General features: G+C 39.4%; 1 protein-coding gene across 2 annotated transcripts in view; it reads right to left on the bottom strand.

Annotated features, from left to right (window-relative positions):
- Nucleotides 1-9,960, bottom strand: part of LOC146554189 (kinesin-associated protein 3-like) — an 18,818-nt gene extending 8,858 nt beyond the window's left edge. Inside the window, exons 1-14 of one of the 2 annotated variants that reach the window (XM_085253784.1) lie at nucleotides 9,819-9,960; nucleotides 8,713-8,844; nucleotides 8,281-8,438; nucleotides 7,920-7,981; nucleotides 7,608-7,749; nucleotides 3,876-3,975; nucleotides 3,666-3,790; nucleotides 3,441-3,539; nucleotides 3,115-3,293; nucleotides 2,402-2,564; nucleotides 1,336-1,436; nucleotides 1,146-1,254; nucleotides 928-1,040; nucleotides 535-700 (exon numbers count right to left, since the gene is read on the bottom strand). In XM_085253784.1, coding sequence (XP_085109910.1) covers nucleotides 535-700; nucleotides 928-1,040; nucleotides 1,146-1,254; nucleotides 1,336-1,436; nucleotides 2,402-2,564; nucleotides 3,115-3,293; nucleotides 3,441-3,539; nucleotides 3,666-3,790; nucleotides 3,876-3,975; nucleotides 7,608-7,749; nucleotides 7,920-7,981; nucleotides 8,281-8,438; nucleotides 8,713-8,844; nucleotides 9,819-9,847 — 1,678 coding nt within the window. In that variant the 5' untranslated portion in view covers nucleotides 9,848-9,960. Of the gene's footprint in view, nucleotides 1-534; nucleotides 701-927; nucleotides 1,041-1,145; nucleotides 1,255-1,335; nucleotides 1,437-2,401; nucleotides 2,565-3,114; nucleotides 3,294-3,440; nucleotides 3,540-3,665; nucleotides 3,791-3,875; nucleotides 3,976-7,607; nucleotides 7,750-7,919; nucleotides 7,982-8,280; nucleotides 8,439-8,712; nucleotides 8,845-9,806 lie in introns of both variants that reach the window. The other variant, XM_085253783.1, reaches the window with a different exon arrangement.
- Between the last annotated feature and the right edge of the window lie 1,579 nt (nucleotides 9,961-11,539).

Here is an 11,539-nt window from a genome sequence, read left to right as displayed (position 1 = left end):
CCACGAGGTTTGCACATCTACAGAAAGTTATAAAAGAGTTGGATCTCCCCACAATGTAAAGATGAAAGTTTTATTCCCTTTGAGTGAGGCCAATGAGGTAAATGTTTTATTTTGTTTCTTATCGTTGTATGTAAATACGTGAGTGTTGCGTGATATTCCAGTGCAATTACCGCAGTGAGAGCTGTAATGTGTACTTTATTGATCCTTTTTTTGGAATGTTTCGTCATATATAATGCTTAAGAATATTCATCTAAGTTTGTATTTCTTTTTAGTTCTGACGGCATTGTATCGGCTGTGGTTGGACATCATTACATGTTAAGACATGTCGAAGAATCCTCCTGTCTGAAATAAATGTCAGTTAAAACGCAAAGAACAAGTTGAGCTTTATTAAGACTCGAGGGGAGTAACAGTTAGTTTTTTCTGTGAAAAGAACTATGGCCAAACCATAGCAAGTTTCCTAGTACTCTCTGTCCCAACAAGTGCACAAATTCCACTATATTAAAAGAGATGAAATGAAAAATTATGTGAAGGCACCTGGTTTAAGTCTGTCTTTAAGGTAAGGTACTAGATTATACTCCTTCAGCACCAACTCCCAGTCCAGGTCAGGGATGGTGAGGTTGGCTAGAGTCCCCAGACACTCCAGAACCCAATCCTCTTCTTCCTCTTCTTTAATCTCCGCTGCCAGGTCACCAACATAGTCCTGACAAAGCAAGAAGAGAATTTAAACAATTAAAAACAAACAATCAAAAAACAAAACAAACAAACAAACAAAAAACAAAAACACCCCACCTCAACCATCCTGAAAACAAGGCTGATGTTTAGGTCAATACTGATCACAGCAATTTCCGTACACAATGATTATTAAATAATGACTGATAATAATGATAATTTTAGTTTGTAACGTTTTCTTTATTGCATATAACTCACTATGAACAGTGATTTGATTTGGCCATCATGTTGTGAGATGTTTCTGATCATCTTCATGAGGAGGCAGTCTTTCATCTTCAGAGCTCTTTTCATAAGCATCTTCAATCCATCTCCTAGGAATGGAGAGACACTCAGAATAATCTCTTCCAAAAGCCATACAGACATCTGGTACCTGTGATGGTGAGGCAATGGTCTAACTTGTGCAAAAAGTAAAATACCTTCACACATGAGTTGTGCATTCTTCTTGTTTGCAGCCAGGTTGATGCAGATGGAGATGAGCTCAGTTTCAATTTCCTCCTCACCATGCTCGTACAGCATTTGCATTAGCTACACACAAACACACAAAATTGTACCTAAGACTTTAGAACTCAGGCACTATGAGTGTTCAGCTCAGTGTACATTTTGTACCTGTGGTATGCAGTCAGTATAAACAAACATGCCCTTGAACCGGTCATCCATGCTGATGTGGTACAGGATACGCATTGCCATCTGTCTGTTGTTCTCATCCCCTGAAAACACACACAATAACGATGATACCATTACCATGTTACAGTTTTGCATAAAATGCCAAGGGTTCACAACAGCTACACTGCAAGGCTATTAACTATAAAAGCAAAACGCAGAGATAAATGCATTTCCCAAATCTGGGATATATAAAGAGCATCTTTCATCTGGTGCTAAGCTAGTGCAAGATTTAAACCAAGGTTTTTGTGTTCATTAAAGAAGTTCCCTAACTGAATTAAGTGGCAAGAAGTTGACTGAAGAGGCAGTTGAATCCAAAGAATCTCAAATATACAGTAGCTTTAAAAGCAGGCTGTAAACAGGACACAGTTTGAAGTAGGTGAGTTTAACCCTTTATTTTAAAGCTACCTGTGGCTTTTTTTCTAGTTTGGTTGTCATTAATTTAGTTTTAAATTCCATTCCAATTATTCCTTTCTTTGTTCTACTCAAACAACAAGTGAATCTCTGTACCCTACTAATTCATTCCAACTTGTCAGAATTGCTTGAACTGAACTTTCTTTGGTCAACAGCAGATTCCTGCAGTCACCCGTAGTTTGAAGACGCAACTTGTCTGCACACACCTACCATTTACTCGCAAAGCTGCAGTGAAAGGTGGAAAAGGTGCAACCAAAAAGGGAAAAACAGAGATCATTTGATGGACTGAATGGAGACTGAACAGAGATCTCCCTGTGCGGGCAACAATCTCCGTTTATCGTTTGGGTTGCATTTTTCAGTTTGATCACAGCTGAAGAGGAGATTTTCAACATAAGCATGAAGTGCTTTTATAACACCAGGAGAATGTGAACAATTTTTATTCAGGATGTAACAATCCACAGTGTTGATTGTGTGTCGACTTATCAGCAATACTTAAAAAGCTGTAAGCTACACGTTTGTTCCCAGCAGTCACTTTGCTAAAAGTACTGTGAATGGATCGCTATGTGCTGCATGCTATTAAACTAGCGTGCATCATTACCTAACAGGACAGTGAGTTTAGGTAACAGGCCAACTTCTACCATCTTGGCTCTAAGTCCAGAGTCAAAGGAGAGGTTGAGCAGCAAACGTAGAGTCAAGTTTAATAAGTCTTCATGTTTACAGGGAACCAGGCGAGCCAACCGCTCCACTGTATCCACCTCAGCCTACAAATCAGAGACAAACACAGATTATAGCAAATCTAATGATGGTAAATTCAGCAGAAAATAATTTATGCCACCGACAAGAGCTGAATGAACATCAAGGGCATCACAATAAACGAAAAAAGACAAATTCAGAAATCCAAAGCAAGGATTACTATTATTCTACTGTTTACCTACTTTCCAATATTAGAAGCTAATAGCTACGTATTATGTGGAGCTTGTCAATAAGACACTACCATTTACAGCCCCCTCCCCAAAAAAAAAAACAACCTAACCTCTGCACTACAGAAGACTTACAATACTGGAAGACAACTGACTTACAGAATATTTCCCCACAATCATTACCAGAGGAAGAAGGAATAACAATGCAAAAACAATGCAAACCAGGTCCCCCCCCCCCCCCTATTTTTAAACAAAGGATGTAGAATAAAAATAAATGAAGTTGACTTGGTTAACAACAGATCTCTGTAACATAAAAATGATCATCAGGACTGTTTCTCCTATGCTCCTGGCAAGCGTTATCGAATCTGAAAGTCTTGTTTCTACCACCCACCATGTCATTCTTATTCTCAAGAAAGATGGAGAGTTTTTTAAGGAAAGAAACCACCAGGACAAGCAGCTCCTCATCATCACGTTCAAGAACTTTGACCAACAAGCCAACAATGTTTTTATTCCTCATCTTCAGTTCTGTCCTCGTATCCTCAGCAAGGTTCAGCAAGAGGTAAAGAGACACTAAGAACCAGAGAAAAACAGGCCAGCAGAAGTGAGGAGGAGAAACAGAAAATTAGAGATGATATAGTAATTTCAGTTACATCTGATCAACAAAAGTTCTGAATGAGGAGATTAAAAAAAAAAACAAAAAAAAAAAACAAAGCCTACCTCTGAGCAGCTGTTCCTGCTTAGCCAAAAGGCCATGGTATTTTCTGAGAGCCTTGTCCTGGTCTCGTCTCAGGGAGCCATTCTCTGGTGCAGACTCACGTGCGCAAAAGAACATTAAGGAAAACATTATTTTTGCTGACTTAATGAGTACATTCTCATTAAGTCAGCAAAACTATAAAGGGAGAGAGCAGAAAAGTAAGCAAAAAACACCAATAAAAAGGATATAGGCCTTGTTTTTCTTGCGTAGCTCCTCACGCCATGCGTCGTATCTCTTCAATTCATGTTCGACCACACTCATACACAGGGCGCCTATTTTATAATGACTCACCACCCCGTGAAACTGGGAGAAACTGGAGGAGGAAAGGTAAGAGGATTAAACACAACAGTAAGAATAAATGTGATGGAAGTGAGCTGCTATGTAAGTGTGTGTGTTACCTGGAGAAGCAGAAGAATATATAAATGATGATGGTGGCTAGGTCTACACTCTGCTTCCAATCCTCCCTTAGTACTCTGGCCAAAGCACCAAGAGCTGTCTCTATTAGGAAAGACAAGGGAAGTTTTCACATCATAAGTACAGCAGATAACGGCACAATAATATATTGTGATATAACATGTGCCATCTAACAAATTTTCAGTTAGAAAAAGATACTTGGGGCAATAGAGAACCTATTGAGCCCATTTCCAGGAGCAGATTTTTGGTCTTTGAGTCTTAAAGTAGCTTTACATGTTTCGCAGTTCAAAATCCTTAATCCTTAGTCATATAGTCTGTGTAGCCCATAACTTTATTTTCTGTCTCATATTTGCCATTTTATGGGGTGCCTGTTAGCTCAGTGCGTTGAGCGGACGACCACATGCCATGCGGCTGAGAGCAGCTAGCCTGCGCCCACTTACAGTTTATTGTGGAATATCTAGGACAGACATTTCATTAAAATCCTGAATTGATTTTAAATATAAATTTATTTTGCCCGAAACGCCAGAATCTCAGGTTAAACCTTACAAGATTTCAACAACCACCAAAGAGCTAAAACAGTAAATGGGAGCAGGTACACGGATTCTGCACAAAGACGTAAACACAAAGCGTGGACCCGCCGACGCATCACAATCAGTGAGATGTCGCCTTTCTCACCCAGCGGCACAGACACAGACACGGTCAGGGCTGAAAGCAGACAGCTCACTGATTCTGATGTTTCAGTGGGTCCATGCTTTGTGTTTACGTCCTTTTTGCACTAGAGTCTGAAGCTGCAGGTTTTATTTCTCTCCAAACAGAGAGACATATCTGTACCAGCCACTGGTACAGATGTGTGGACGACACCTGGGTCAAAATCAAGACACAAGAAGTGGAATCCTTCACTGCGCACATTAACGCTGTGGATAAAAACATCAAGTTCGCCAGGGAAGACACAAGGGACAACTGTTTGCCTTTCCTGGACTGCGCCGTGCACATTGAAGAGAACGGCAAACTCAACATCGAAGTTTACCGGAAGCCCACACACACGGACCAGTACCTCCTCTTTGACTCCCATCACCCTTTGGAACACAAACTTGGAGTAATTAGGACCCTACACCACCGGGCAGAACATGTTCCCTCTAAGCCTGAAGGAAAAAAGAAGGAACACACACATGTAAAGGAAGCACTCAAAACGTGCGGCTATCCTAAATGGGCGTTCTTAAAGTCAGCAAAGAGGCACAGAAAAGAAGACCAGACACCAGCGAGGGAGGATAAGAAGGACAGATGCAACAACATTGTCATCCCCTATGTAGCCGGTGTATCAGAGAAACTCAGGAGAGTTTTCTCCAAGCATGACATCCCAGTGTATTTCAGACCCAGCAACACGCTCAGACAGGAACTGGTTCACCCAAAAGACAAAACGCCAAAACACAAACTTAACAATGTGGTGTTTGCTGTACAGTGCAGCGAGGAATGCTCAGACCTCTACATTGGAGAGACCAAACAGCCACTTCCCAAGCGCATGGCACAACACAGAAGAGCCACCTCCACAGGACAAGACTCAGCAGTCCATCTGCATCTTAAGGATAAAGGACACTCTTTCGAGGATGCCAATGTTCACATTTTGGACAGAGAGGACAGATGGTTTGAAAGAGGAGTGAAAGAAGCCATCTATGTCCACTGTGAGCGACCATCTTTGAACAGAGGCGGGGGTTTACGACACCAACTGTCTGCCATCTATAATCCAGTTTTGAGATCCCTCCCAGACGCCTTAACGCCCACTCACATCCTGGGCCATCTGACCTCAGGAATTCGCATGTTAGATAAGGTGGGGCCAGGTTTCACAATGAACACACCCGAAACTCTGGCTGATTGGGACCCACACCCAGTTTCACACCTTGGCTCAGGTGATTAGAGGATCATCAGGGGGTCCTTTTGTCCCTCTGTGGGGGGTTACTCCCACTAGGTTTATATCTGGGACTCTCCACCATTTGACCTTAGAACTGAAGAAGCTTCTCGGATGAGAGGTGAAACGTCTTCAAGCAACTTAAAGAAGTCCAGACGCTTTTCTTTGCAAGCTCCTTTGACTACGATGACCTGGATGACTGAGAACCTTCACAGACATCTCCAAACAATATTGACTGAACCAGCAGCAAAAGAAGATCCAAACTACGCTTCACATAAACATCGTCATGAATTCCGTCTTACTTTACTGCATTATTCGCTCGCTTATTAGCCACCAGTCTGCAGAATATTTTTAAGGCCATCTGCTATAAAATCCCAGGCCAGGAAAATCGCCTTCATGTTTTTCTGTTTTATCCTCAGTTACTTTGACACAAAGGCATCTTCTGTGATGCTTACGCCTTCAATAAAGTCTCGAAAGTGTCAGCTTTCTTTTTACAAAAATAAAAACATGGATATGTACTGATACGTGATCAGAATTATAATATTTGAATCAAATCGAATCGATTTGGGACCTTGTGAATTGGAATCGAATAGATTCTAGAAATCAGTGACGATACCCAGACCTATTCCTGATGGTTAGGGACAAACGCAACTGCGTGGCAGGATGCTGTAAATGGACTAAACTTCAGTCAGGAAAACAACTGAGATAATCCATCCACAATACGAGGTTAGTCATTAATATACTGCTGCATGGCATAAAGCTTTAAAATGAACAGTGGTAATAAAAACCGAGAGTAGCTGAAGGTGATCACTGCCTTTTTTAGGGGCTTTTTCAGATTAAATAGAACAAGATACAAAACATTAAAACATGTTAAAAACACAACAGCCTTGATAAACGCAGAGTAGTTTTGACCCAGAAGTAAAGTTCATATGTCATCACTTAAAAATTGGATATCCCACCTGCTGTGAATGTTTTAATGCAGTACAGTTGTTATTATTATCATCACTTGTCACATCCTGTTTATGACAGTTAAAATTAATAACATTGATATAAGAAACTGAGCCAATTTTGCCATACCTGGTGCACGGGGAAAATTATCAATATGCTTTTTGTGACATTTTTGTTTGGTGGTGTTCTGTGTGATTTTCCTAATGTGAAATAAGTGCCATGGCTCCAAAAGGTTGGGAAACACAGGTTTAGAGTGACCCACTCTTTCACTAATGTTTGTAAAGCAGACTGCATGGCTAGGTGTTCGATTTTATACACTTATGGCAATGAGAATGAAAACACCTGAATTCAAAAGGGTAGCCCAATACTTTAGTCCACACAATATATCTAGCATCAAATACCATCATAACACAGATGTCAAAATGGAAGTATTCTAACAATAACCCAAAGAGACAACCTTCGAGTCGATACTGAGCACTGGTTAGGTTCAGTTATTTTGTAGTGCAGGAAAAAATGGAAAAATATGCTAAGAACTTGCTACTGCTCTGGAGAAAATGACAATTATATAGAGCACAAGTAAAGCATGCTGCCTTTAATTATTAGACAATTAGAGAATCAAATGTTCTTTCTGTATGCAGAAAAATATAGCTAAATAAAAATCAATCAAAAAAGGTAGTAAACAACGATGAGCTCTCAGGGTGCGTTTGTACCAATGATGTTACACTAACTTCATTAAATGGTTTGAGTCAAACCATATAAAATAGTTTTAAGAGATGACACACTTAAACTATCCAGGAATGTCAGGAAACTGCTGTAGGTACGACTCTGTTAACCATCAGAATTAAGATGGAGAATAAAAGTGTACCATTGTGCAGTAGCTCCTCCAGGTTATCAGGGTTACGGGCAAGCTGCAGGATGAGAGCTGAGCCTCTGATCTTCTCTGGAATCCCTTCATAGAGCAGTTCAATATACTCATCCACTCTAGTTATACTGGCCTCCTCATTTAACTACAAACACAAACAAACACACAAAGTTGTTGACTGATAACAAATGCATTCTTTCACCAGCCAAACTATTTAAACAACACATTTGAGCAACTTCGGGTTGTTGCTTTAATGAAGACAGAACATGTGCTTACTGCTGTGTGAGATCAAACTACAGTGGAACAAATGGTTACCTCTATGCCTTCAAATGGTGTCAATTCTTTGGGCTTGACTGTTCTTTTTCCTTTTTTTTCCACTGGTGACAAAACACACACATACATAAACAGCCAAAACAAAGCACATCAGCATTAATTCCAAACTTGAAACTTTAATTGCATTAGTTTACATTTTCTTTTATTAGCATCACAGTGCATACTTTAGGTCTGCCATTACACAACCTCCTTACATGTCTTAATATTTCTAGAATGTTTACAGTACATGCTGGACTAACAAGCTGCCAATCTACATGTGGGACTGAAGTTAGCCAAAGTTGGAATTGGACAGTAAAGATTTTGGGCTCCAGAGCACAGGTGCAATGACGGCGGTATGACTAACCGTTGCTCTCCACCGGGGATGATTTTCTGTTCTGCAAGTAGTACAGGAGCTGCTCCACCTGGGGCAGACGGGAAGCAGGGATCATCTTACACTCCTCCAGCACTTTCTTTGCCAAAGCTCCCACATCTGTACTAGGAGAAAGACTTTTCATGCGGATACTGGAGCATGAAAAAAAGAGCAGAAGAGAAAGCAGAAGCTAGCAGGTTTCATTAAATTCAAAATAAATATACTGATTGTAAAACTGTGGCCCAATAGCCTTTTTTTTCTGGCATAAATAACACATTTTTTTTTTACTTTTTTAATCCTTTCCACAGGCAGAATAGTCCTCTTTTCACACACCTAATGCAAAAGACACTGTCATGATGTCACCCACTAGTTTGTTTGTGAGGTCCTGTTGTGATGTAAAACCTAAAGACAGATGCGCTTACTTACATTTTTTGTCCCTCCTTGCGTTCTCCAAGCATATGTCCTCCACTCTCTCCAAGGATAGATGCCTCCACCTCATAGTGGACTACAAGGGCCTTCTGTGTGGGATGGACGTCCAAACCGCCCACAGTCACTTTGCTTTGAGCGATCAAGAACAGGCAGTACAAAATACAGTAAAGACATAAAACTCCAGTTATTTAATTTACATCATACCATATAATAACTGCATCGGACGCAAATCAGCTAGCAAGTTAATTTCACAACAAAATGACTTTAAATTTTACTACAGAAAATAGGTCGTTAATTGCCAAGCCAGTAAAATATCCGCCGCCCATAACAATAACACATAGGAAGACACGCCCAGACAATAGCATAATATTACTAACCGGCTAACAATAAAACACGATTCCACAGAGAGTTAAAGCATGACAAACACGAGCTAAACTCGGTGCAAATCCCTGATTGCAAATAAATTCAACACTACGTGCAATTAGCTAGCGATTATCCACCACAGTTTAGCACGGAAGCTTGCTAGCTATGTTAGCTCCAATTCAGATTTCCAATCCCCCTTCCTTCAGGTAGGGAAGGTTAAAAAATGTTTCCTTTTATTGGCGGATTTATAAGTCAGTGGAAAACGTAAAATCAGTCGTTATTTGTTTATAAGTTGTCATGCACAGTAGGCTCCTTTTAGAAATAATTGGGTAACTGTGCTAACGAAGGGGATGTGAATACAACCATGAAGGCTGATTTAAATGGTGAGATTTTAAGTGACCTTTCTGTCAACTGCATGTACGCCAAACTGACCGTTGTCGTTATTTATTTAAAACATAAACAATTATATGCTCGCATTCTGCACCGAGCAAGAAAACAGGAAATTTCCCAAATTGGAAAGGTAATTAAACATCGCACTATATAGAGAAATGCCATGGATCAGGGCAAGCTAATTAGCAAGAATTTCAATTTAAAAAACGCTTCCTCTTATCTTCTAAGTGTTGGTTAGACGTTCACAGTAAAGCTAACGTGATAGTATGGACACCATATATTACTTAAATTGGTGACCATATCTAGCAAACACATTACTCTTAGAATAATAAACTCACGTTATGACTGACCGTTTGAGATAACGTGCATCATCCTGCATCTTCCTCAGATTTAAACTTCAATATTTTTAATGAACGTAACAGTAGTGATGTGTCGAAGTGTGTCGGGTAATCTCGGGGGTGTTTTTGTGAAGCGCGTATCGAGGCTTGCTTTGATTACGTATGCAGTGACGTTCGTACCACGTGACTGATTCAGTAACTGGTAGTGATGGAAATTACGGATCTTTTTAGAGAACCGTATCTTTCGGCTCGACTCACTAAAAAGAGTCGTCTCTTTCGGCTCCCAACCGGATCTTCAGATTGTTTTGTTGCTTTAACTCTTTAAGACCTACTACAGAACCAAGTCTGCCAGAGCTTATATTATATTTTTACATGCTGTAGTGCCATTTTTGGGAGCATTTCAAGTTGCTATACATCAATACAACGATTATAGCCCAAATTTTAATAATATGTATGCATTAAGTGCATAGTAATTACATAAATTGTCACAAAGTGCAATAAACTATAAAAAAATTGAAAATCTTTTTGTTTTTTTAACATATATTTCTAGTTAGAGAAATTTAAGAGGCTTGTCCCTCAAAACTGTAAATACAAAAAAGTTGTACAAAATAGTTTCCCACCACAGGAAATTTATTTTGAGTGTCTTCATAGTTTTATTTTTGAAATACACCAATTTGTATATACTGCAGGAAAAACGAAAATAAATATTATAATGCAAATTTGCAAAAAAAAAAACAGCATATGCATCAAAATTAACTATTTTCAGCGGTTCAATTTGACTTCTAAGCATCCCAGAAACGACACAGAAAGTCATAAAGTCAAACATAACTTTTAAAAACACCACTATAGGCTTACAAGGCACTGATGGTAAAAAAAAACTACATTTCCGCGAAAATGACGTCACTTCCGGTTTCGGGCAGGTAATGGCGGACATGTGATAGTTCGCGCTGACATCTATTCCAACGTACTTTAAATAACACTTTCAAAATTAATTGGGCTAAACATTTTCTTAAAAACCCTACCTCTATCTGGAACTTTATACCATATCATATTTTCTCTCGTTTTGGTGGCTTTAATTTTATTTTAAATTGTAATTACAATGTTGAGAAAGCTTTCATCCTTCCATAAGCAGGTCCTCTTAGCGTGGACCCTCATTTATAAACACAACTTCTCACCTCACAAATACCTTATCTGGAACAACAGAGATATTTTATATAAAAATAAATCACTTTTCCTGGAAACTTGGATCCAAAATGGGATCCTATTGGTGGCTCAGCTGGTTAGTAAAGAGGGACAACTACTTACATACGACGACTTTATTGCACTATATAATTTTCCAATCAGTGTTCAGGAATTCTCAATGGTGCTTGGTGCCATACCCTCAGGGACTTTAATGTTATATAAAAACACTGACAGCTCGATCTCTACCTCAGTCACTCTCTCTGATCCAGCTGAGTCACCAATAGGAAAAATCTGCTTTTCACAGGAACTTGGTAATAGCAATAAAAGAATACGTAGTTTATTCCAAGAAGATATCGTCTCTCTCCCATATATAATATCTTATTGGAACCGATTTGTTCCAGATATCAAGTGGAAGACAGTCTGGATGGTCCCCCATAAATATTTGATTGTAAATAAGGTAAAAGAAGTCTCATTTAAAATTCTACATAAATGTTATCCAGCCAGTCACTACATGGTAAAATTTAAAAGGGACATAAATACTAATTGTACTT

The sequence above is a fragment of the Mchenga conophoros genome, linkage group LG18, assembly GCF_057382185.1.
Source record: "Mchenga conophoros isolate Kocher_MC1m ecotype Shallow Benthic linkage group LG18, M_conophoros_male_GT1.1, whole genome shotgun sequence".
Classification (NCBI taxonomy): Eukaryota; Metazoa; Chordata; class Actinopteri; order Cichliformes; family Cichlidae; genus Mchenga; species Mchenga conophoros.
Note: the sequence above shows the minus strand (reverse complement) of the source record. Positions and strands in the feature narration are given on the sequence as shown.